We start from the raw sequence: 27,749 nt of genomic DNA, 5'->3' as shown, positions 1-27,749 counted from the left end.
CACCACGTGGGACCAGTCATCCTCCCACAACGCCTCGGAGATGAGGCATGTCCTCGCTCCCTGCAGCTGGCCCTACTCTCCTACTGGAAGATGTGCCTTTGATGGTACAAAGGGGAATGTGGCTACTGCATTATGGTGCTCCAATTCACCACCCTCTTGAACGGAAAGCTAAAAATCTAGTACAGACGGAACATTCCCACTTGTCTGTGTGTTCTCATGTGTGCTCTTCATCACTGAAACCCACACTGTCGCAGATGTTTTATCTCTACCTTCAAGTGGTGTACCTCCCTTGGAAAATGTTTCCAGCAATATGTCCAAATGAGCTTCTTCGCTTCTTATGGACCATTTCCTACAGTTTGCCCTGATTTAGCAAAGTCACCCAGTGTATACTGAGAATAAACAGTATACACAGGGTAATTCTGCTGTCCCTGCCTCTGGGTTTTATGCAACCCGCAACACCTTCAGAAACCACACACAAGGTTCTTATATTCTCTCGCTTGTTACGCAAAAACTATTAGTCCTACAGAAAAAATGAATGGGACATCTTTGTAGGAAATGTAATGCAATTAAAATCTGTACTTGGATTTAGAGTTTGAAGGTCACTTTTGTACATTTTTCTTGAATAATTCAAAAACTATGGCCTTTAGCGAAAACGTGTTCCAGCACAAAATTTAATTGTATTAAATTTCCCACAAATAGCCTCTATTCATTTTTCCGATAGGATTAATAGTTTGCTTATAGCGAGCGAGAGAAGGCGAAAATCTGGTGCGTGGTATTTGAAGGAATAGCTGACTGCGTAAAACTCAGTGGTAGGGGCAGCTGTATCACACTTTATAAGGTCATTAATATGTTTCTAACAGCCCGTACCGCTCTAAAGAGTAAGTACAGTGAGAGAAAGCAACGACGTTGTGTGAGCTGAACCGTGTGGTCCACAGCTGGGCAACCACGACCAGCCCCGCGTGGGCACGCGCCTGGGCGTGGCGCGCAAGGACCTGTTCAACATGATCTCGCTGCTGCTGCCGGGCACGGCCATCACCTTCATGGGGGAGGAGATCGGCATGGAGAACACGCACGTCTCGTGGGAGGACACTGTCGACCCCTGGGCGCTCAACGCGGGGCCCGACCTCTACGAGTCCGTCAGCAGGGACCCGGAGCGCACGCCCTTCCAGTGGAACACCAGCGCCAACGCAGGCTTCACAGACGAGGGCGTCAAGCCCTGGCTGCCCGTCAACGAGAACTACCTGCAGGTCAGTGCTCTGCTTTCCCACCTCGCACTCTCAGCCATTTTACCACTTGCTGAGCAACAAGTGTCCAAGTTAGGATACCTGTATCTGCACAACTGACGACAATAGCCGCATAAGGAAACACTTCAAAACTATCTGGCCGGCCGGAGTGGCCGAGCGGTTCTAGGCGTTACAGTCTGGAACAGCGCGACCGCTACGGTCGCAGGTTTGAATCCTGCCTCGGGCATGGATGTGTGTGATGTCTTTATGTTAGTTCTGATGACCTCAGAAGTTAAGTACCATAGTGCTCAGAGCAATTTGAACCATTTTGAAAACTACGGTATGTTACTACAGTTCGTTACTCCTCCAAGTGCCCAGCAGCATACATAATTCACTTCTCAAGCCTTTAGTCACTGAGCGAAACGCGGCAACAGGTATATTAGTGGGTTCGTATGGGAGAGGATGCCTATTTATCCGCAAAACGTCACATCCGCTAGTGTTGAGGATCAGTTGTCACTCCCCACACCAAACGTCGATAATCTGCAGGTCTCCCTGCATTTCGTTAGAATTTTCTTGCGTTGCGACTTCTCTGTGTAGAACAGCATCACATCTAATGGAACTTCCGTCGTTATCCACTAGGTCATTTGAACACAGTTCGCAATGCGCAGTGGTTTTCGTTGATTGTTGTTATAAGCTGTTGAATGCCATCTTTCGATATGTTCCCCAAACGCAAGCGAAATGGAAGTGAGTACAGTTCACGGGTTCCCATATAATGACTAGAGTGGGAAAGCAGTTCCTGGAAAATCTGTGGGTGCTGATTGCAAGTGATCCTTGCACCACCCAAGTAACGAGCAGCCATTAGTGGCTCGCCATCACAGTTTTCTGTATCTTAAATACCTTTGTGACTAATGGCCTTTTGGCATATTTATTATTTTATAAATGACTTATAAGTACTGCCAGTCTTTCACGACGATTCCGTACTTACACTCTATCATACGTTTTTAGTCATAATTCTGTGACCATGTTATAGAATATAGACCATTCTTTCTTTTAAATTCTGAGGAAGACACTCCTAGCAGTGTCGAGACCAAAAATAGTGACTGAGGGCTGATTTTCTTTCAATTGTGGACCATATGTTTGTGACTATTACAGCGCCATCTATCACAAAGCGAAAAAAGTGGTCCAACTAAAACATTCATTTTTCTTTACGTACTACACGAATATGTAATAAAAATGGGGGTTCCTATTAAAAAAAAACAATTGATACCCGTTTGACCTATGGCAGCGCCATCTACCGGGCCAACCACAGCGCCATATGGTTTCCCCCTTCAAGCTACACAAGTTTCGTTCTGTGTAGTTTTTTCGTTTGACGCTTATTTCGTGAGATATTTGGCCCGGTCACGATCAATGGATCACCCTGTATATACTAAAAAAAGTAGTGGTCCTATAAAACTCCCGTGGAGTACTCCCGGAGTTACTTTCGCACCTCGAGATTTCTGTCTGTTGACAATGAGGTGCTGTGTTTTGTTAGCTGGAAACTCTTCGGTCCAATCATACAGTTCATCTGATATTTCGTATATTTGTATTTTGTTCATTACTTGGCAATGGGGAATAGTATCGAAGGCCTTTCGGAAGCCAAGGAACATCGCATCAAAATTGGCGCTTATATCTACTGCTTTATGGTGGATGAACTTAGCGATCTGAGTTTCACACGATCGTTGTTTTCGCAACCCTGTTGATTCCTACAGAGAAAATATTCGTTCGCCAGAAATAACATAAATTCTACGATAGCCCGATGTCAGAGATACAGGCCTATGGTTTTGTGCGTCTGTTCGATGACCCGTTTTGAAAATTTATGGTGAACCATCCTGGCATCTGAGTTAACAGATTTAAGAAACAGAAAACCTAAATATGGATGGCTGGACAGAGAATAATCTCTGAAATGCCCGAGAACTCCGTACACACATCTAATGGGTAGTAAATTGGTGGGGGAGGACCAGTACGTTGGTCAGCTCGCCGCATCGATATTACTCACTTGGATGTTAGGGTGTGGGAACACTTGAAATAGTTGATATTTCTGAGCTCCCTTAGTGATGGACTAACAATATGGGGATGCGTCATCAGTGGGCACTAGCGTATCTGTGACCAACCTGAAGTTAAACTTATAGTGTGTGATTTCATGAGAAGTCGGAGAAAAGCGTTCCTTACTATGAATGGACTCCAAATTGGGCAACTCTTTTAGCGAGGGGTCGCAAGTGCAGGTCATATGTAATGGTAAGCAGATTACATTAGAAGCTCAGCTGTTTCATAGTAACAGAATAATGTGCTCTGATTGTTTTACTCGTTTGTTTACTGTGTTCTGAAGGTCGTTCGTAATAGGAAAGAGCTTGCCGTGGAAGAGATGTATTACGCAGTAGTGAAGATGAACATAAGCTCATAGCTCTTAAGGTATGAATTTTAGGGCCTTTTTCTTTTCTTAGTCCATACCAAATGTGGCAAAATAAGGAATACTGTACTTTTTTTTATAAGATCTGTATATACAGGTAGCATGGAGGTAGCAGGAGCAAAATAAACGGAGCGAAAAGTTATATACAACTTGTACAGAAACTAGACGGCAGTTATAAGAGTCAGGGGACATTAAAGGGCAGTAGTAGTTGAGAGGGGAGTAAGATGGGGTTTTAGTCTATCCACGATGTTTTTCAATCTGTGAATTGAGCAAGGAATGAAGGAAACCAGAGAAAAATTTGGAGAAGGGGTTAAAGTTCAGCTAGAATAAATAAATTTTTGCAATGATATTACAGTTCTGTCAGAGACAAAAAAGGGCTTGGAAGAGCATTTTCATGGAATGGACAATGTCTTGAAAGGAGGGTGTAACATAAACATTAACAAGAGCAAAAAACTCGTAATGGAATGTAGTGGAATTACACTACTGGCCATTAAAATTGCTACACGGAGAAGAAATGCAGATGATAAACTGGTATTCATTGGACAAATATATTATATTGGAACTGACATGTGATTACATTTTCATGCAATTTGGGTGCATAGATCCTGAGAAATCAGTACCCAGAATAACCACCTCTGGCCGTAATAACGGCCTTTATACGCCTGGGCATTAAGTCAAACAGAGCTTGGATGGAGTGTACAGGTACAGCTGCCAATGTAGCTTCAACACGATACCACAGTTCATCAGGAGTAGTGACTGGCGTATTACGACGAGCCAGTTGCTCGGACACCATCGACCAGACGTTTTCAATTGGTGAGAGATCTCGAGAACGTGGTGGTCAAGGCAGCAGATCATTTTTTGTATATAGAAAAGCCCGTACAGGACCTGCAACATGCAGTCGTGTATTATCCTACTGAAATGTATGGTTTGGCAGGGATCGAATGAAGCGTAGAGCCACGGTCGCAGCACATCTGAAATGTAACGTCCATTGTTCAAAGTGCGGTCAATACGAACAAGAGGTGACCGAGACGTATAACCAATGGCACCTCATACCATCACGCCAGGTGATACGCCAGTATGGCTATGACGAATATACGCTTCCAATGTGCGTTCACCGCGATGTCGCCAAACACGGATGCGACCATCATGATGCTGTAAACAGAACCTGGATTCATCCGCGTAAATGACGTTTTGCCATTCGTGCACCCAGGTTCGTCGTTGAGTACACCATCGCAGGCGCTCCTGTCTATGATGCAGCGTCAAGGGTAACCGCAGCCATGGTCTCCGAGCTGATAGTCCATGCTGCTGTAAACGTTGTCGAACTGTTGGTGCAGATGGTTGTTGTCTTGCTAACGTCCCCCTCTGTTGACTCAGGGATCGAGACGTGGCTGCACGATCTGCTACAGCCATGCGGATAAGATGCCTGTCATCTCGACTGCTAGTGATACGAGGCCGTTGGGATCCAGCACGGCGTTCCGCATTGCCCTCCTGAACCCACCGATTCCATATTCCGCTAACAGTCATTGGATCTCGACCAACGCGAGCAGCAATGTCGTGATACGATAAACCGCAATCGCGATAGGCTACAATCCGACCTTTATCAAACTCGGAAACGTGATGGTACGCATTTCTCCTCCTTACACGAGGCATCACAACAACGTTTCACCAGGCAACGATAGTCAACTGCTGTTTGTGTATGAGAAATCGGTTGGAAACTTTCCTCATGTCAGCACGTTGTAGGTATCGCCACCGGCGCCAACCTTGTGTGAATGCTCTGAAAAGCTAATCATTTGCATATCACAGCATCTTCTTCCTGTCGGTTGAATTTCGCGTCTGTAGCACGTCATCTTCGTGGTGTAGCAATTTTAATGGCCAGTAGTGTAAATCCAACGTTGTTGAGGGAATTACACTAGTGACAGTGACAGTTGCAATAAGTTTAGTTATTTGAGCAGCAAAATAGCTGATGATGCCTGAAGTAAACAGGATATAAAATGTAGACTGGCAACGGTAAGGAAAGCGTTTCAGGAGAAAAGAAATTTCTTAATACCGGATAAAGATTTAAGTGTTAGGAAGTCTCGTCTGAAGATTGTATGGAAGTGAAACGTGGACGATAAACAGTTCAGGCGAGAAGAGAAGGAAAGCTTTTGAAATATTCTACTACAGGAGAATACTGAAGATTATATGGTTGGGTCATGTAACAAATGAAGAGATCGAATTGAGGAGAAGAGAAATTTCTGGCATAACTTGACGAAAAGAAGAGATCGGTTGATAGGATTCGTTCTGTGACATCAAGGAATCACCAGTTTAGTATTGGAGGGAAGTATGTGAGGTAAAAATTGTAGGGGGAGACCAAGAAAACTGTAAGTAGATTTAAAAGTATGTTTGTTGCAGTAGTTATTCGGAGATGAAGAGGCTTGCACAGGATACAGTAGCGTGGAGAGCTTCGTCAAACCAGTCTTTGAACTGAGGACCACAACAGCATCAACAACAGTAGCAGCAACAACAACAACAACATGTGTAGGGTACGCAAAATAAAACTGTCTCGGAAAATGTTTGGAAAAAGACTGACATGAGATTGATCCCCGTTAACGAAAGTCCCAGAAGATGCTGGAAATGACCACCGTTGATGCAATGCAGTGCTCATCTCGATTTATCAAACTGAGAGACAACTACTCTTGTGGGATAGCAGCTACCTCATTTTCAGTGTTTTACTGTAGCTCTCCCAGCGTGTGAAAATTTTTTGAATACACTTGACCCTTCAATTTGTCCTACAAGTGAAAATCACAAGGAGAGATATTAGGTGAGCTAGGGGTAAGGTGGCCAGGAGATTGCACAGCATCTGCTAATTGTCCTCTCCTCGCTGAACATCTGATGCATTCGTGACAAGACTGTCAAGCGGTGTGTGCTGTTGTTCCACCTTGTTCAAAATATCCGTACAGCCGTTCGTCTTCTATGACTTTATCCACACATTATTTAAGCAGTTTCTAGACGTCTCGATTGGAATTAACAGTTTGGTGAATGGATCGAATTACGGTGCGAACACCAAACGATGAGCACCAAAAAGCAGTCTTGAGATTATTCAGCGGCTCTTCAGAATGCTGATAGGGATTTTTCGCTGCATAATGGCACTTGTTCTGTAAGTTCATGTTCTCTGACAGGTTAAACAGGTCCTCATTTGAAGCAATGAAAAACTATGAATCCAAAATTCCTGATTCTACTTTCCTCAAAATGAGCTGGCAGAACTCAATTCGTGGAGGTTAGTCTGGACGCTTGAATTTATGCATAACAGTAAATTTGTACCGATTGAGATGCAGGCCCTTTTTGATAATGTTTCGACACGACGATCTCTTAATTCTCGCTTGTACAGAGAAACGGCGTTAAAATTTAGTCGGACTTTGTTCCAGGCTTTTCTTCACTCAAGGAACGTTTTTTAGTGTTCCGACTACATTTGGATAGTTACGGTTTTTACTCGCTATTGAGTCCGTTCCACAGCATTTTGTCATTAAGATTCACATTGCTGACTTCGCTTGATGTTTTGCCAAAAATCTTCCAGTCTTAAATTCCGTGAATACAGTCCCAGCACGTTTTGCACGAATTCTGTTCCGCATACATACGACAATAAACACGCTCTGTTTTATCGTGAGCACCATTATACATTGCATTCAATTAGTCCACTAAACACGTATTCTGCTCTCACTCACTCAAACGTAACCAGCGGCAAAATGTTTATTTCGGAGCACAAAAAAAGTAAATACGCTCCTCCTTAAAAGATTCTGACTGGGAAGTGGGGAACCAGCTGCCTCAATCCTCATTCTGCCTTCCGCACCAAACATTTTGGTATGTGAGCATGCTCTCGGCCTTTTAACACAAAACATTCCAAATCCTTTTGCCTAGTCTGTCTTTGTAGTGAAGCATTCATATTCAGCATCTGCCTCTCACTGCCAATGTCAACGTATGTCTCTCTTCCACTGTCTCCCTCAATCCCACTGGCAATTTCTACTTTCCATCTCTCCCACAGTCACTGTCTTCATCTGTTTTTCTCGCTCTTCTTTACCACTGTCTCGTACTCCGCCACTTTCACTGTCTCCTTGTCCCACTGCCATTGTCTCTGTCCTATTCTTTTTCTTTCCCGTTGCCTATTCCTCTTTATTTTTTTGCTTATAATCTGCTGTCTTTCTCTTCAGCTACCAGTGTCTCCTCTCCATACGTGTCCTTGAAGATGGTTTGCTTGGCGGTTTCATTCTTACAACGGGAAACTATAGCACTTTGGTGTAATGGTTGCAGGAAACTGGGCAATTTTTATCGTGTTAAGAGACGCCAGTTTTGGGGGTTCAGACACCTTCGCCACTCCTAAGCCTCTGTAAAGGTTCCAAGCGTCTCTCTGTTTCATTTCCACTGTCTCCTCTCTCTTTTGCTCACACTTCTTTCTCTGTTCCTCTTTCACTGCCTGTCACTCTACATCACTACCTCCTCTCTTTTTGGTTCCCATTGCCATTGTCTTCGTCCATCCCTCTTTCTCTTTCACTGCCACTTTCTGCCTCTCACCATCACTGTCTCTTCTCGCGTTCCTTCCACTGGCACTGTCTCCTCTCTCTTCCACTGACACTGTCTCCATGCTACTCTCTTTCAACAGAAAAAAGGCGAATATATTCGCTTGTCAAAATTTTTGGTTAGGAAGATGGAATGAGAATTGAGGCAACTTGTTCCCCGCTTTTCTATCAGAGTCTTTTTAAGGAGGAACATGTACAACCTTTTTTGTGCCCCGACTGGAGCATTTTTCAGCTGGTTCACTTCTTTTCTCACTTACAGCAGAGCGTGTTGCTTATGTAAAATGAATTCTTAAGGTCAGTAAAGTTTTAACAGTATATACACTTCGAGACATTTACATATTTTGACACATGTAAACAAAAAACAAATGTGCCTAATATAAGGTTAACACAAAATGGTCTTCTGTCCACCGCAAATCGCTTTACATTACTTCACATAAAAACGCTCAACAAAAGATTCCGTATTTTATGTACAAGTATTAAGAATTTCTTATGACATAACAATATTTTGTAAGGTGCTTCCGCAATCACGTTGCACTATCGAATAATTTCCAGGTCCAGACAGCCTGTATAGGCGTGAAATGGTAATTATACAGAGACAGCGCTTCATAGAGTTTTTTTGATGAAAAAATGGCGATCAAAACATAGTTAAATGACCTTTGAACTCATTTGCTGACGCCAGAACCCTCTCCATGTGTTCACTATGTCAGTTAAAACTGTATTTATACTTCAGACCGGATATTATGTGCATATTTTACGTGCATATGTACTATAACTTTGAACCTCTGGATCTAGGCTATGGATAATGAGTTAAAAAAGACTTCAAGATTCATTAAGATTACTCGAGAAGTCATCTTAACAACGTGTGATAAAAATTTCGATGATTTTCCATGAACAGGAATTATAGAAGTATCTATCTCCACAACTGGCAATTCTGGTACCCAAAAATAATGTTTTTTTCGCATAGGTTCGCCCTAATGCGAAAGAACCAACCGATTTGCCAAGTTTGCCTGGGCTGGAGTAAATGTGTAATGTTTAAATTTTGGTCAAGTATTATAGGATAGTTACAGTATGCCAGTTCTTCCGATAGGTAGACAAATAGTCGATAGGCCAAGTGCTATCCAAAACACTTGACCCGTTCTCTCAGTGATGAATATAACCCGAGATATGATCACCTGAAAAATCGAATTTTCGCACGCGACTTTTTGGAACATGCTGATATGCAGGACACAGCGAAGTACTCGAGACAGAGAATGCGGGTGATGTGCACACGCAGACACGTGAAAAAACCGGCTGATGAATCGAAATCGCGATTTCCAGTATTTTCTGTTATGGCAGTTCTCCTGTTCGTTAACAAGGGTCAGTTCCGCGTCAGTGTGACTTTTCTTTTGCCCACTCTGCTTTAGACATTAGACATTAAACACTGTTTGGAGAGTAGAAGCACAATTATTTATTGGTTTAACGCTGTTCATGATTTATAGCGCGTTGGGTAATCCAAACTTATCGTCGTCTACGACTTTCTCATTTTTCTTTCCTCTCTCCTATCAATCGTTCGTGTTAGCAGCATAGAAGTACGAGATGTTAAGCTGGTTGTAGAATAGTCATGTCACTTATCTGCCCTTCATATCTTCGGGAGTGCGTGAATGGTATTTTTGGGACAGTCTGATGGTATATCTCCACACTCGTAGATTCTACAAACTAATTTGAATTTTAGAAATTGCAAAGGAGTGATCTGACTTACGTATACAGTAATGTACGAGACTGTGCATGTGTTGGCAGGGCATCAACGTGGAGTCTGAGCTGGAGGCGGACCTGAGCCACATCAAGGTCTACAGGAAGCTGGTGGACGCCCGGGGCTGGCGCGTCGCTCAGCGGGGAGCTCTCGACACCGCCATCATCTCAGAGTGGGTCTTCGCCTTCACCAGGTCAGTCAATGCTGTCTGCCTCTCACACTTCAACTGTAGTGGCGTCAACAGCCAAAACAAATATTCTGAATTTTAACAGTCTGCTGCACTGGCTGTCATTTGTTGGATTAAAATATCCATTTATTTTCGATTCTCCTCTACCATACAGACTCAGTTGTGTAGCCGTTCTCAAGCGTCTAGGCCCATTGCGTATCTTGATGCACTGGTTGTAACGGGTAAGGTGCAGATATTTTTATATGTGGTACGTTATGGAACTAGGAATGAAACAGGAGAAAGACTAATTGAGTTCTGTAACAAGTTTCAGCTAGTAATAGCGAATACCCTGTTCAAGAATCACAAGAGGAGGAGGTATACTTGGAAAAGGCCGGGAGATACGGGAAGATTTCAATTAGATTACATCATGGTCAGACAGAGATTCCGAAATCAGATACTGGATTGTAAGGCGTACCCAGGAGCAGATATAGACTCAGATCACAATATAGTAGTGATGAAGAGTAGGCTGAAGTTCAAGACATTAGTCAGGAAGAATCAATACGCAAAGAAGTGGGATACGGAAGTACTAAGGAATGACGAGATACGTTTGAAGTTCTCTAACGCTATAGATACAGCAATAAGGAATAGCGCAGTAGGCAGTACAGTTGAAGAGGAATGGACATCTCTAAAAAGGGCCATCACAGAAGTTGGGAAGGAAAACATAGGAACAAAGAAGGTAGCTGTGAAGAAACCATGGGTAACAGAAGAAATACTTCAGTTGATTGATGAAAGGAGGAAGTACAAACATGTTCCGGGAAAATCAGGAATACAGAAATACAAGTCACGGAGGAATGAAATAAATAGAAAGTGCAGGAAAGCTAAGACGAAATGGCTACAGGAAAAATGTGAAGACATCGAAAAAGATATGATTGTCGGAAGGACAGACTCAGCATACAGGAAAGTCAAAAAACCTTTGGTGACATTAAAAGCAACGGTGGTAACATTAAGAGTGCAACGGGAATTCCACTGTTAAATGCAGAGGAGAGAGCAGATAGGTGGAAAGAATACATTGAAAGCCTCTATGAGGGTGAAGATTTGTCTGATGTGATAGAAGAAGAAACAGGAGTCGATTTAGAAGAGATAGGGGATCCAGTATTAGAATCGGAATTTAAAAGAGCTTTGGAGGACTTACGGTCAAATAAGGCAGAAGGGATAGATAACATTCCATCAGAATTTCTAAAATCATTGGGGAAAGTGGCAACAAAACGACTATTCACGTTGGTGTGTAGAATATATGAGTCTGGCGATATACCATCTGACTTTCGGAAAAGCATCATCCACACAATTCCGAAGACGGCAAGAGCTGACAAGTGCGAGAATTATCGCACAATCAGCTTAACAGCTCATGCATCGAAGCTGCTTACAAGAATAATATACAGAAGAATGGAAAAGAAAGTTTAGAATGCGCTAGGTGACGATCAGTTTGGCTTTAGGAAAAGTAAAGGGACGAGAGAGGCAATTCTGACGTTACGGCTAATTATGGAAGCAAGGCTAAAGAAAAATCAAGACACTTTCATAGGATTTGTCGACCTGGAAAGAGCGTTCGACAATATAAAATGGTGCAAGCTGTTCGAGATTCTGAAAAAAGTAGGGGTAAGCTATAGGGAGAGACGGGTCATATACAATATGTACAACAACCAAGAGGGAATAATAAGAGTGGACGATCAAGAAGGAAGTGCTCGTATTAAGAAGGGTGTAAGACAAGGCTGTAGCCTTTCGCCCCTACACTTCAATCTGTACATCGAGGAAGCAATGATGGAAATAAAAGAAAGGTTCAGGAGTGGAATTAAAATACAAGGTGAAAGGATGTCAATGAGAATTGCTATCCTGAGTGAAAGTGAAGAAGAATTAAATGATCTGCTGAACGGAATGAACAGTCTAATGAGTACACAGTATGGTTTGAGAGTAAATCGGAGAAAGACGAAGGTAATGAGAAGTAGTAGAAATGAGAACAGCGAGAAACTTAACATCAGGATTGATGGTCGCGAAGTCAATGAAGTTAAGGAATTCTGCTACCTAGGCAGTAAAGTAACCAATGACGGACAGAGCAAGGAGGACATCAAAAGCAGACTCGCTATGGCAAAAAAGGCATTTCTGGCCAAGAGAAGTCTACTAATATCAAATACCGGCCTTAATTTGAGGAAGAAATTTCTGAGGATGTACGTCTGGAGTACAGCATTGTATGGTAGTGAAACATGGACTGTGGGAAAACCGGAACAGAAGAGAATCGAAGCATTTGCGATGTGGTGCTATAGACGAATGTTGAAAATTAGGTGGACTGATAAGGTAAGGAATGAGGAGGTTCTACGCAGAATCGGAGAGGAAAGGAATATGTGGAAAACACTAATAAGGAGAAGGGACAGGATGATAGGACATCTGCTAAGACATGAGGGAATGACTTCCATAGTACTAGAGGGAGCTGTAGAGGGCAAAAACTGTAGAGGAAGACAGAGATTGGAATACGTCAAGCAAATAATTGAGGACGTAGGTTGCCAGTGCTACTCTGAGATGAAGAGGCTAGCACAGGAAAGGAATTCGTGGCGGGCCGCATCAAACCAGGCAGTAGACTGATGACAAGACATCACAAACTTTATGACCTGGTGTTTTCTGCATGGTCGCAACTGCATCACTAAGAAGGGTATGCCTGTCAGTATAGCCTAACTGTTTTTCGTCCGCACGTCCATACTTGAATATCTGAATTGCTACCCAGGGGTGAATAAGCATTAATGGTTTACTCTTGCTACACATATTAGGTGGTACTAACCAACATAAAAACATATGACTTACAATAGCTACAATTATTAGCCTGCAAATGACGTAAATAGTGATGTGTATTGTTCTCAGTCACCACAGAAATATGCGCATTACATCCTGTGTGCCAGAGATATGTCAGTAAATATGATAAAAGGTGGCTCAAAAATTTTCTCGTGGCAGATGAGACAAGTGGCGTTGCGAGAGACATGTAATGTAATATAAGACATGCAGCTGAAAGGCTACTCAGAAACATCAGCGTGTGACTTGCAGAAAACAGATTAACACTGCAACAGTGCAACAAAACGCAAAGTATGAAGTTCTGACACGGAACTCTCATAAAAGCAAAATTTTTCTGTCTCAAGCTAATCAAACAGTCAGTGAAATGAACTCTGTCTCTCAGCTCTGTGCAAATATTCCATCATGGGATTTGTTTTTGACAATATTGACTCATTCAGAAAATCCGGCAACATTTTCACTGAACACTAGGCAAGAAAACTTTTAACCACTGCACAGACTAACCTCCGCGAATTGAGTTCTGCCAGTTCATTTTGAGTAAAGTAGAATCTGGAGTTTTGGATTCTTAGTTTCTCATTGCTTCAGATGAGGCCCTGTTCAACCTGTCAGAGTATGTGAACTTACAGAACATGTGCCATTATGCAGTAATAGGTGCAAACATGTAACTCTTTTGTATCGGTTGTGAATAAATAGTTGCCACTATTTAAGCTACAACCCTCGTAAATGTAATGTCGACAGGAACACTTGAAAATGGCACACATGCCGATACAAGCTTGTAGTATACCTATGTAAAAACAGCAAGAAGGAAACTGTTTTCAGCTAAAGTACAAAGATGATGATGCTTCTAAGCAGTCGGTTGATTTACAAAATGAATAAATAAAAATGAAACAGAACTAGGTAGCCATCTGTCCTATAAGGTTAAGTGGTCCGAATAACGCGATAAACTCTAATGTTTGATGAGCCGAAATTCGAGATTTCTGGCAGATGAAGATAATTTGTGGAGCGGGCTGTCAGTTGTGTATTGTATGTGCAGGACGCTGGACGGCGAACCGACGGTGGTGGTGGTGGGTAACCTGGGCACCGACGTGGAGACTGTGGACCTGTCGGCCACCTTCGATGGTCTGCCTGACCAACTGACTGTCCACGCCGCCAGCATCTCCTCCAGCACGCAGAGCGGGTAAGTGGCGCGAGAGCCTTTGAGTTCGAGGCTCACTTCGTCTGTAGATGAGGATTTATATGTGCCCTTTATGTGTGTATCTTTCGGAGATATACAATACAAATTGAAAAATAATGAAATCAAGAAGCAAGTAGAATGTGTGTGTTGTCGAAATTCAGAGATGACTTTATTGGAAATTTGGTAATACTTTCCATGGTCACACAGAGCTACAGAAGTGGTCAGAAGGTAGTAAGTTGTATACAATCTCTCCAGCACGTTATAATTTACTGACAGTTACGTATGGCAAGCATTCACTATCAAGTTCCTCCCCCCCCCCACCTTTTTTTTAAAAAAAAAAGAAATCTTAGGTAACCGACTGTGTTCAAATTGAAATTATAGACCAATTTTGGATACATAATCTGTTTGGTAAAATACTTAGAGATAGTGAAGATGTCATTGGTTTGTCAGAGGTCTTACAAAGAATTGGAGAGATTTTCCAAGGATTGTATAGCATATTGTAACACATTATATTAAACGGTGTCCAAGAGGGATGGTCAATATTCAGGGTTATGACAGGTACGATCATTCGAAGTCTAGTAACCAAGGGCTCTGAAATGGATACCTTAAGAGCTATGAGCACTTGTTCAGCAGGAGAGACATGTTGATAGATCTTAATGTACGCATTTTAGGGACCACGTTTACTAGACTTCTTTTGCTTCGAATGAACCGTCCTGTCAATCCCTAAATGTTCACCGTTTCTCCGTGGTCACCCTGTACACGCTTCAATAAATGAAAATTTTTATTGCCAAAAGGAGCAAATATGACGCACTACTCGATGAACAAGACGAGTGCGAAGTGTGTGGTTTTTATTCCATCTTTCAGAGTTTACTGTAGTACAAAAAGTAATGAGTTCACATTCGCTACACAAACCACAAAAATAATACCATATGAGTTAATGGCAACGTATTACGTAGTGTAAGTAGGCTATTAGGTTTTTATGTTGGTAACGCCACGTAGCGCTCTGTATGAAAATCACTGGCTATGCTGTGTGCAGTCTGTGGCTGGTTGGCATTGTTGTAATATTTGCTATTGTAGTGTTGGGCAGTTGGATGTGAACAGCGCGTAGCGTTGCGCAGTTGAAGGTGAGCCGCCAGCAGTGGTGGATTTCGGGGGAGAGATGGCGGAGTTTTGAGAGCGGATGATCTGGACGTGTGTCCATCAGAGACAGTAAATTTGTAAGACTGGATATCATGAACTGATATTAAGGCTATTAAGACAAATACATTGTTTGTTCTCTATCAAAATCTTTCATTTGCTAACTATGCCTATCAGTAGTTAGTTACTTCAGTAGTTAGAATCTTTTATTTAGCTGGCAGTACTGGCGCTCGCTGTATTGCAGTAGTTCGAGTAACGAAGATTTTTGTGAGGTAAGTGATTCATGAAAGGTATAGGTTATTGTTAGTCAGGGCCATTCTTTTGTAGGGATTATTGAAAGTCAGATTGCGTTGCGCTAAAAATGTTGTGTGTCAGTTTAGTGTTGATCAGAATAAGTAAAGAGAGAAATGTCTGAGTACGTTCAGTTCTGCTCAGCTGTTTGAAAATCAAATAACGTAAGAGGTTTATCAACACAGTAATTCATTAATTTTTCTAAGGGGACGCTTCAATAGACTCTTTGAAAAATCTCTGTTAATTCTTAGTAAAATTTCTTTGAGAAAAAGTTAGCTTTTTTTTTCAATTACAATGCTCTATGCTCTATGATACACTCACTAAGAAATAAACATTAAACTATGGATTGCGATGGTGTGGAATACGTTTGTGGCACACTGCGCACAGAAATGAAAACATAAGTTATGCTTCTTCCACTACGAGGAAAAAGTTTTTTAGTAAGATCGGTCACAATGGAATATGCCGGGTGTCAGAAACAGTCTGATAAGCTTGTAAGGATGTTGCAGGCTTCGTTGCGCTGTGAATTTATTGTCAAGAAAAAAATTCGATACGCTACGCCGTTTCCGAGTTAATTAGCATTCAAATTAGCTAATCAGGCCTTTGTGACTGCAAATTCAAGCTGCGCGCCAGATACGGTGTCGCCAAACATGTTCTTCGTTTTGTTTCCTAAAGCCGAACAAGAGAGCGATACAAGAATTGGACGTGCGACGGCAGTAAGGATCGTACCCGAGCCAAAGGCTGAGCGGCCCCGTGCGCTATCATCTGCGGTAGAGGACAATTGATCCTAGTTGTATCCAGCGGGACGCTCGAATTTGCGCTAGCAAATGCCTGATTAGCTAACTTCAACGCTAACTAAATCGAATTTCTTCTTAACTATTATTTTTCAGCACAACCTACCCTGCAACACCTTTATAAGCTTTGCGGAATATTTCTGGCCACACTGCATGTAGATAATATCTGTTGGCCAATATGGTATCTTAAACGTCTAATACTATCTGACCAGTACCAACACTCCATCACAGAAGCTTGTCTAAAGGTAAAGTCTTTTTGTTTCTGGTTCTGCATTCATTGTATCAGAAAATCACCATAAGCATTCACTGTGTCAGAAAATCAGTATATAAAGTCACCACTCATAGTCCGTCACTTCATTCATATTAAATGACCCATATGATGCATAGAATGATGAAATGTAATTAAATAAAAATTTTCTGTTTTGTACCAAGTTTAACTACTCCGTTAGAAACATATTTTTCTAGTACTTAGTCGATTATGTTGTCTGACTTGAGCAACATTTACTCTAAATGTTTACTGCCAGGATCTATTGATTATTTCTCCCGTAAGAGAAATGAGAGCACTTCCTGTTTATCTATTTTACTAAACATGTAGACTTTTCCGTTTACTTTTCCCAAAAAATGGAGGAAACGTGAATACAGTACTAGGACCAAAACAGTAACTGCAAAATCTTCCAGGATTTAACATCAATACATTTTAGAATGAGATACATGAATACATATGTATTCAGCAACTTGCTGCAGCATGATAAATGTCTTGTAGCTGATGTGGTGGATATTAAAGCTGAGTTACTTTCTACTCCATTGAAGAGTATCTTCACACAATTTCTTAAAATTAATGTTTTACGTTATTTTGTAACTAATATTGCTACTGAATATAGCAAAATTTCGTTATGTAATTTCATTGTCTTGCACTTACATGAATGAACACCCTTAATTTCTGTTCAAGTCGCAGATACCTCTCTCTATGGCACGTATTGAAAATAATTAATGTTATGTAGTTTTCGATGAGTCGATGGAAATCATTCGTCGATTGGGAAGAATTCATTGTAGTTTTTTGAACTTCGTTAATACATGTGACTGCCGGCCGGGGTGGCCGAGCGGTTCTAGGCGCTACAGTCTGGAACCGCGCGACCGCTACGGTAGCAGGATCGAATCCTGCCTCGGGCATGGATGTGTGTGATGTCCTTAGCTTGGTTACGTTTAAGTAGTTGTAAGTTCGAGGGAACTGATGACCTCAGAAGTTAAAGTCCTATAGTGCTCAGAGCCATTTGAACCAATACTTGTGACTAACACGTCATTACGAAATTAATTTGGAATTTGTTAGGAGGTTAGAGTTGTCGTCATTATTGTACAGTTGGTGTGAATGACAACAAGCGGAAGAGTGTGTGTTACTAGCCTTGAGCTTGTTTGCTACAGACGTATGACATCTTCACAGATGTGCCCGTGTTTCTTTGTTCCTTGTGTGCAGATAAGAGATCGTATCTCCGTTGAGAATCGCGTGCTCTTTGTACAAGATTAAGGACATTTTAGACCGTCTCGCAATAGAATTGCTGCCAATGTGAAGGCCTGGAGAATCTATCAGTCCCCCACAGTAGATAAGACAACGTATGAAGCTTAAAGTAGTGGGGCACTTATGTTGGCTTTTGTAATAGGCAGAGATAAGAGTCTAGCTAACTGTGGAGGCATCAATGTAGGAGCTTCTGTTGGTTAACGGCGATCACAACAGTTCTTAAGAGTTGCTTGGGGTGAAAAATCATATTAGCAGGGGCTTAGTACGATTTATCACTACACAGGGAATCTCACCACTACACAAGAACTGTTTAGGTACTCTTCAATTCACGACTGCATGTACAGGGTGAACCAAATACAGCTGGCCCGTAAAATAATAAGACTGAGGTGAAACTGACACTTCTTAGTGAACGAAAATGATGGAAACCGTGATTTCGTCACACATGTGTGCACTTATACATCTTCCTCATGGTCTGTCTCGAGTATTACACTGCGTGATTACCTTTGAATAAGTGAGAGCAGAAGACGTATTTACTGGCCAACTGAATGCCACACAAAATTGTATTTTCGATAAAACAGCGTGTTTTGATAGTAAACTGTTATGCGAAACACAATTCGCGGAGACTTGTGTGGAGCTGTTTAAAGAAGAGTTAAGACTGGAAGAGTTTTGGCAAAACCTCCAGCGAAGTCTGCAACACAAAACTTAGTGACAAGACAGCACGAAACGGAAAAACCCCAACTATCCTAAAAAGAGTTCTTACACAAGCAGATATTGCTCAAGTGAAGGAAAGGTTGGAACAAAATACGTTAATTATATGAATGCATGGTGTCTGTTCTTTCAGGCATGTCGGAAAGAACTGACACCACGTAGTCATGTAACTGATTCGTCTCGATGGACAATGAATTCTCAACTTTCAGCGTCGATACACAACAACGTTCGATCACCGGCGGGAATCCAAAATTAGCTATCATGGTGCACAAGGTGCCGCTAGATGAGGATGGGGATCAACCGGGGAGCGTGCTGAGATAGTCCTGGTTTCGAGTCCCGGTCGGAGACACATTTTTCACTCGTCGCCACTGATTCCGCATAAGGTCGCTATGAAATAGATATCATTAGCTCCTTCCCTTCTCTTTCCTTTCTCCCCCTTCCTCCTTCAATTTACGTGCATAAAGTACTTTGAAATCTCAACGCCGTTTATTTGTTTAAGTACGAATTAAGAGATATCAAATCCGTGACACATCAAAAACGAACTCCATCTGTGTATATACGAGGGTTGCCCAGAAAGTAATGCACCGCATTTATTTTGTTGAACAATTCTTTATTGAACATAATGAGAATTAAACCCGTGAAAGAATGGTGTTTTATCTTCAGACCCTATTTTTACACGTAATCTCCATCCTGCCTGTGGCCGTCCTCCAGCGCGAAACAAGGGCGGGTGTGACCTGTCGGTACCAATCCTTGTCCTGGTGGTGGAGCCAGTGCTTCACTGTATGAATCACCTCCTCATCATCCTCAAAACGTGTTCCACGAATGGCATCCTGTAATGGTCCAAATAAGTGGAAGTCTGACAGCCGTGGATGGTCTCCCCGACCGCTGCAAATCGTGGAGCTCCTGAGAACCGCCTTCTGATGACGTCACCCTCCGTGCCCAGCGACTAACTGTACTTCCGTCGACAGCAGATGCTCCATAGATTTTGCATAACCGTTTGTGATTATTTCCCACAGTTTCTTTCTCCACAGTGAGAACCTCAATGACGACACGTTGCTTGTAACGTACATCACCTACAGACGCCATTTTGAAACTGTCCTGCAGCTAAGCTATCTGTCGGAAGTGACGGAAACTAGGTGCGCTCGCTCAGGAGATTTGAAATAATACATACGTAACGCTTCGCATTCATAGCAATATTTTCGGTTGAGAAAAAAAAAAAAAAAAAAACGCGGCACATTTCTTTCTGGGCAACCCTCGTCGAAATTTAGTGGTGCGTATATCTTAAAGCGTTCAGACGAACATTTGCGTGTTGAGTTCTGCCAGTGGTTTTTGAGTGAAGCGTAACCAGGACTCTTGGGTCCTCAGTTTTTCTTTTCTTCACATGAGGCCCGATTCACCCTGTCAGAGTATGTGTAGTTGCCGAAGGTGTGCCATTATGCGTCAGAAAATCCCCATCATTATTTCGAACAGCCGTTGCATAATGCCTAGATTAGTGTGTGCCGAGCAATACCTGGTGTCCGCATCGTAACACAAGTCTTTTACCAAACTGTTAACGCTAACCGGTATGTCCTCTATGTAAAGCATATATGGATCGAACGGCTGTATGGAAATTTTCGGCAAGACGAAGCAACGACGCACGCCGCCTGAGAATCTTGCGACGAGTGCACGACCTGTGTGGTGACGAGAGGACAATCAGAAGAGTCAGTGGAATCCCCTGGACACCTTGCGCCTTGATGGCCTGATCTCTGTCTGTATGTTTTTTACCTGAGGGGCAAATTGAAATAGGATATTCAAACAGTTCTCAGATGCTGGAATAGCTGACGCAGGACATTGAAACGCTGTTCGTGCTATCCCTCAGACAGAGATGTTACACGTGTCTCAGTTTTAGAAATCAAGCGCAGCGCTGCATTGGCTTTAGCTGTAGCTGTAATGTTCATTAATAAGGCATAAGGCTCAACCCTGCGTAGTCTTATCGCAAATACTTTCCAGTCCAGTTTTATTTGGTTACCTGTATCGTGTCACACATACTTACTTCGTCTGCTTCACGGTGCAGAGTAGTTTGCTAATTAATATTTGAGGTACGTGGTGTACCAGACCAAAGTACCCTACAGCAGCAGAGGAACGGCCCCGCTCCTGGCAGATTTGTAATCAGGTATTGCTTTCACAAGTGCATTATCTTCACTCCGCTTAAAGAACTTCTCCTTACTTGTGTGCATCTGCATCTACACCTAAGCTGTAAGCCACTGTACACTGGATCCTGGTGGATAGTCTGTACCAATACTATCGATTTTCTGTCCTATTCCACTCGCCTACTGAGCGAAGGAAGAATTACTGTCTATATGGCTGTGCACCTCCCTAATCTCTCTTATTTTATCCTAGTGATCCCTACACGAGACATAGGGTGGTAGTAGCGGGATTATTACACAGTCTTCTTCGAATAGAAGTTCTCTATATTTTCGCTAGAAGTAGTTGTCTTTCTTCAAAAGGGTTCCCACTTAAGTTGCCCAACCATTTGTGGTACAATCTGGTAATTACACTTTGGTATCGGCTTCACCGACCAGCTACGAATCTGGGCGCATCTGAACACATGCGATAGCTACTGTGGTGTGTTCTTGATAAGGACTCCAAACACGGATGCATCGCACATTCTGAGAACGCTTCCGACGGACCTAAGTCTTCCATTCGCACTCGTAGGTGGCGCATGGTTGTACCCTAGAATGAATATTGCGAACACTGTTCACCTCTAAATTCAGCACAGTTACTGCCTGTAGGGTCATAGCAGATAGTGTGCGGACAGGCCTCCCGAGCACTATCTGGTCGCCAAAGACCGTGACAAAAGAATCGCTAACACTACACCCCTCAGAGTGCACATGTTATAGCCAGGTGGGCCTGAACAAAGTCATCGAGGGCGATGCACATTTTCACCAGCAGTGTCAATGCACAATGATGACGTGCTCAAGTGGTTCGCCGCTCTTCTTGTAACGGAATAGAATCTTTTTCTGCTATTTGATATGATATTCTACATTTACCCACCTTTAAAGGGTTCAAAAATGGTTCAAATGGTTCTGAGCGCTATAGGACTTAACATCTGTGGTCATCAGTCCCCTAGAACTTAGAACTACTTAAACCTAACTAACCTAAGGACATCACACACATCCATGCCCGAGGCAGGATTCGAACCCGCGACCGTAGCAGTCGCGCGGTTCCGGACTGAGCACCTGAACCGCTAGACCACCGCGGCCGGCCCTTTAAAGGGACCTGCCCTTTGTTGCACCAAGTGGAACTGTGCATGTCTTTCTGCACTTCCTTGCGATAGTTCAGTGGCGATACTTTACTGTAGGCAACAGCACTGTTAGCTGATAATTTCTAGCAAATTATTTAAGTATATTCATTATTAGAGATTCTATTATGCTCCCATCGGGCTCATTCGATGTTATTTTAGTTTCTGTAGAACATACTCCGTGCAGTATAGCGTACTGCATTCTGTTACTAAAATACCAGTAACACCCCACCACAGATTCTTTAAAGAGTCGAACTCCTTTGTATGAAACAGCTGCAAACGGTTGACTGCACATGAGTTAATCTGTTAAGGTAGTTTTTCACGTATCTCAATGTTTATGACGTCATATCTCGTGAACTACAAGTAGTACAATTATGTAATTTTGCAGATCCATTCACATATGGATACTATCTGCCACCTGTGTTGCGAATGCAATTAGTAGTAAAGAAGGAATTAATCAAACTTTTACTGCTTGAACAAGAAAACTGTACACACATCAAAAAAAGTTTTGCATCACCCCGGTTCCCAGAACTCCTGAAGACAGACGTTGGCTGTGGATATTGTATCACAGACACAGTCCCTTTGACTGTTCAGAGGTGTCACTAAACCCGGCCGGGTCCGACAGCCGATCAGTTCCCGTCCTTCTACCCGGAAGGAGGTACACGGCTCGTGTTGTCTATAGTTCAACGACGCTTAGATGGTCAATACCGCTTTCGATCGCGTCCACATTGTTACTTTGTGCTTGGAAGGGTTCCCAGCAGGGGAAGTATCCAGGCGCCTCGCAGCGAACGAAAGCGATGTTGTTCGGACATGGTGGAGATACAGAGACACAGGAACTGTCGATGACATGCCACGCTCAGGCTGCCCAAGGGCTACTGCTGGAGTGGATGAACGCTACCTATGGATTATGGCTCGGAGGAACCCTGACAGCAACGCCACCATGTTGAATAACGCTTTTCGTGCAGCCACAGGACGTCGTGTTACGGCTCAAACTGTGCGCAATAGGCTACATGATGCGCAAATTCACTCCCGACGTCCATGGCGAGGTAGATCTTTGCAAGCACGACACAATGCAGAGCGGTACAGATGGGCCAAACAACAAACCGAATAGACCGCTCAGGATTGGCATCACGTTCTCTTCACCGATGAGTGTCGCATATGAGTTCAACCAGACACTCGTCGGAGACGTGTTTCGAGGCAACACGGTCAGGCTGAACGCCTCAAATACATCGTCCAGCGAGTGCAGCAAGATGGAGGTTCCCTGCTGTTTTCGGGTGGCATTACGTGGGGCCGACGTACGCCGCTGGTGGTCATGGAAGGCGTCGTATCGGCTGTACGATACATGAATGCCATCCTCCTAGCGATAGTGCAACGATATCGGCAGCATATTGGCGAGGCATTCGTCTTCATGGACGACAATTCCCACATCTTGTGAATGACTTCCTTCATGATAACGATATCGCTCGACTAGAGTGTCCAGCATGTTATCCAGACATGAACCCTATCGAACACGCGTGCGATACATTGAAAAGTGCTGTTTGTTGACGACTTGACCCACCAACCACTCTGAGGGATCTATGCCGAATCGCCGCTGAGGAGTGAGACAGTCTGGACCAACTGTGCCTAGATGAAGTTGTCGGTAGTATGCCACGACGAATAAAGGCATGCATCAATGCAAGTGGACGTGCTACTGGGTATTAGATGTACCGGTGGTACATCATGTAGTGTTTGGTTTTCATGAGTAATAAAAAGGGCGGAAATAATGTTCATGTTGATCTCTATTCCAATTTTCTGTACAGGTTCCGGGACTCTCGGAAACAAGGTGATGCCAACTTTTCTTGATGTGTATAGTAAGCGACGAAGTATTTTCCTTTCATTAATTTGTGGTGGACGACAATGAAGAAAAATTTGACTAATTAGCACACTGATTGCGCCTGCGAACTACACATACACAGTACCCGGAATAATATGAGGACAGGCAGTGGCAGGTTCACCACCGACTGGTTCAATGCTCCAAGTAGTGGCTTCTGCTGCCATTTAAATGTAATTTATCGAATGAAGAAAGATACTAATTTAAAGAATATGCTGACCCATCTACCATGTTTTGTAAAATAAAAAATCCTCACTGACATAGTCTTTCAATTAAGTGAATGTCCTTTCTTAGGAAAAAAAAGCGAATACATTTTGTTATGTGAAACGTTTCATGTTGTAAATAAAGAATTAAATTATTTGCTTGTTACGATTCATGATTGTATGTGAAGAATCAATTTCAATCTCCATTTCTATGCAAACAAGTGCCATATTTTTACTAGCCTTCTTTCCCCTCCAACACATGCGTTAGAATGAAAACATGAGATTGCAAATTTTCTCACTTAAACAGGACAGAGGGAAGTTCAATTAAATAAAGACAGTGTTGTGACCAGACGAAACGGCAATCGTCCTGCCAGAACTGTTGGTTCTTTCATTGCTCTGGGAGATGGATCACTGGATCTACAACATGTGATATATTAGTTCATGTTATTACATGAATGAGTAAAAAGATTTCCTGAATAAGATAAAAAAATATGCAAGAGGAGTACTTGATAATTTATAACTGCAATTGACCATTAAAGCATCACTCGATGCACTATTTAATGAACTGTTCCATTGAAGTACAGTGTTCAACCTTTACAGAAGTACAATTCCGTCTGAGACATGAATAACTCTTTAGCCCTGCTCGATGATGGTGACTGCTTCAGTTGAGGTCACGAAGTGGGGCAGAGCGCTTCCAGGATCGGCTCTATATTGACCTCCGTGTGAGGGTACTGAGAGTGAGAGGTCGTATCTTCTTTAGAACCTCCCATTCGTCGTTGTGGATTGCAAAGAGACCACTAAAGTCTGTGACATCGAGTGCGTTGCCGATTTTGGCCCAGCACCGTGATCTCTGGATGATACTACACACAGAATACATTTCTCGTTTTATCTGCATCCATTTTGAAGTTAACATCGTAATTACTGCATCAAAGTTCAGGGTTTGGCTTGCATACGCATAAGATTGAAATTTTAAGAGCCTCATTTTTATCTTGTACATAAAATACGTCGATTTCAAAATCTCTTTCCTGTTTCATTACTACATTTTCAAATAGTTCATCCAAATGTCTCTAAAAAATCTTGATCTCGTTGAATTACAAGCATCCAATTCATACAGCTTTTTACTATGAGTTCTACATTGTTGTTGTTGTTGTTGTTGTGGTCTTCAGTCCTGAGACTGGTTTGATGCAGCTCTCCATGCTACTCTAACCTGTGCAAGCTGTTTCATCTCCCAGTAACAACTGCAACCTAAATCCTTCTGAATCTGCTTAGTGTATTCATCTCTTGGTCTCCCTCTACGATTTTTACCCTCCACGCTGCCCTCCAATACTAAATTGGTGATCCCTTGACGCCTCAGAACATGTCCCACCAATCGATCCCTTCTTCTAGTCAAGTTGTGCCACAAATTTCTCTTCTCCCCAATCCTATTCAACACCTCCTCATTAGTAATGTGATCTACCCATCTAATCTTCAGCATTCTTCTGTAGCACCACATTTCAAAAGCCTCTATTCTCTATTATCGTCCATGTTTCACTTCCATACATGGCTACACTCCATACAAATACTTTCAGAAACGACTTCCTGACATTTAAATCTATACTCGATGTTAACAAATTTCTCTTCTTCAGAAACGCTTTCCTTCCCATTGCCAGTCTACATTTTATATCCTCTCTACTTCGACCATCATCAGTTATTTTGCTCCCCAAATAGCAAAACTCCTTTACTACTTTAAGTGTCTCATTTCCTAATCTAATTCCCTCAGCATTACCCGACTTAATTCGACTACATTCCATTATCCTCGTTTTACTTTTGTTGATGTTCATCTTATACCCTCCTTTCAAGACACTATCCATTGCGTTCAACTACTCTTCCAAGTCCTTTGCTGTCTCTGACAGAATTACAATGTCATCGGCAAACCTCAAAGTTTTTATTTCTTCTCCATGGATTTTAATACCTACTCCGAATTTTTCTTTTGTTTCGTTTACTGCTTGCTCAATATACAGATTGAATAACATCGGGGAGAGGCTACAGCCCTGTCTCACTCCCTTCCCAATCACTGCTTCCCTTTCATGTCCCTCGACTCTTATAACTGCCATCTGGTTTCTGTACAAGTTGTAAATAGCCTTTCGCTCCCTGTATTTTACCTCTGCCACCTTCAGAATTTGAAAGAGAGTATTCCAGTCAACATTGTCAAAAGCTTTCTCTAAGTCTACAAATGCTAGACACGTAGGTTTGCCTTTCCTTAATCTAGCTTCTAAGATAAGTCGTAGGGTCAATATTGCCTCACATGTTCCACATTATATCTTTTTATCATGAACTTTACCTGAGAACTTTTTGCCATCGTTTCTAAACTAGAGCTACGTCATGTGCACATACACCTCAGCACCTTAACTGTGAATGTGACTTACAAAATATATCTTTCTTCTATAAAACTCTAGTATCATTTTACGAAAATCAATTCTCAGTCGATTATATCATTTTCTTTTACAATAAATTTTCGTGAATTGTTTTTACACCCGTGTTTTGATTAAGGGCGTAACTGTAATGGCTCATATCATACATATAAAACTTTTTAATTTAATAATTTGACGTTAAAAACAGGTAACATCATTCCTTTCCATTAACTAATGATAAAAGTTATAATATTTCTGTGTGACTTGACACTCCAAGGATTTCTTTACGCAACAAATACTCACTTGTTTCATACTAAAATGAACTATTTATACATCTAAGCAAAATCTACTGGTCTCAGTTCTTGTGTGTAGTCTACATTTCCACTATTCACGAACCTCCTACGCTGATCATGGGAACGTTGCCACCCTTGTACCCAATATGATATGACATTATTTACTAATCTAGCTGATACACTACGTCGCGTCATAATACCCACTATCCATTATTTCGTCACGTCACTCTTTCTTTCATACGACATCACGTGGCTCATTTGCGTGTTTTTTGTGTTACAGGGCAACGGTGTCTCCACAGTCTGTGACCCTGGAAGCCGGCGTGGGTCTGGTCCTGGTTGCAAACTCTACAAGCGCCGCTTAAGCTGTTCTTTAGTTCCAGACATTGCCAGCGGAACGTATGAGAACTGGCACGGTTCCCGACTGATACCTCTAAAGGAAACAATTATCTCCATATGTCTTATTTCTTGTTCTAATTTTGTGAATTTTGGAATAAAGGCAATACTCCATGTCGATCACTGAGAAATAAATAGCGTATTTCATTTATTTTAGTTGTTTATGTATTTAACCTGATCAGATTACGACCTTCGGGTCCTCTCTTACGTCGGTCCGGGTTCTCACACAAAGCAATTTTTTTTAGTCAAAGTTAGCTCAGAGATAACAATAATTTTAATATGACATGTTAGATACTAACAAAATGATCTGAGTGAATGTAGAGACAATGTGAATAAACAGTACAAAGAACTAATGAAATCAATACTGGCAGTACTTCTAAGAGCACTGGGAAATGAAGATGTGGTTGGAAAGATTATCGGGGTAACGAGTGCGTACAGGGGCAGTGGTAGCCATTATTGTTGGTTCAATAGACATGTCGTTAACTGTCTCTGGAAAACGGAAGATGTTATTCAGTTCTTTGACATAATGAGGGAGGTTATTCCAGAGTCGCGTACGTCTACCAAAAAGGACTTCGAGAAAGTGGTTGCGTGATGGAGTGGGACAGAAAGGATTTTGCTCTGATGGAAACCTGTGTCGCTGCCATATTGTTCAGGGAAGAGTGTTAAGGTCGAGGAGGGATTTGAGAGACAATGTTCATTGATAAGACAGTAGAGAAGACAAAGGACTTGCAAATCTCAGCTCTTGTCTGCACGCAGCCAAGAT

The 27,749-nt window shown here is 42.3% G+C and overlaps 1 protein-coding gene across 1 annotated transcript in view; it reads left to right on the top strand.

Annotated features, from left to right (window-relative positions):
• LOC124622679 (maltase 2-like) overlaps positions 1 to 27,137 on the top strand; it is a 106,973-nt gene extending 79,836 nt beyond the window's left edge. The window contains exons 7-10 of the mRNA XM_047148472.1: positions 936 to 1,247; positions 9,996 to 10,141; positions 13,977 to 14,120; positions 26,874 to 27,137. Of these exons, the coding sequence (XP_047004428.1) occupies positions 936 to 1,247; positions 9,996 to 10,141; positions 13,977 to 14,120; positions 26,874 to 26,955 (684 nt within the window). The 3' untranslated portion in view covers positions 26,956 to 27,137. The remainder of the gene's footprint in view (positions 1 to 935; positions 1,248 to 9,995; positions 10,142 to 13,976; positions 14,121 to 26,873) is intronic.
• The last annotated feature ends 612 nt before the right edge of the window (positions 27,138 to 27,749 follow it).

The sequence above is a fragment of the Schistocerca americana genome, chromosome 1 (genome assembly GCF_021461395.2).
Source record: "Schistocerca americana isolate TAMUIC-IGC-003095 chromosome 1, iqSchAmer2.1, whole genome shotgun sequence".
NCBI lineage: Eukaryota > Metazoa > Arthropoda > Insecta > Orthoptera > Acrididae > Schistocerca > Schistocerca americana.
Note: the sequence above shows the minus strand (reverse complement) of the source record. Positions and strands in the feature narration are given on the sequence as shown.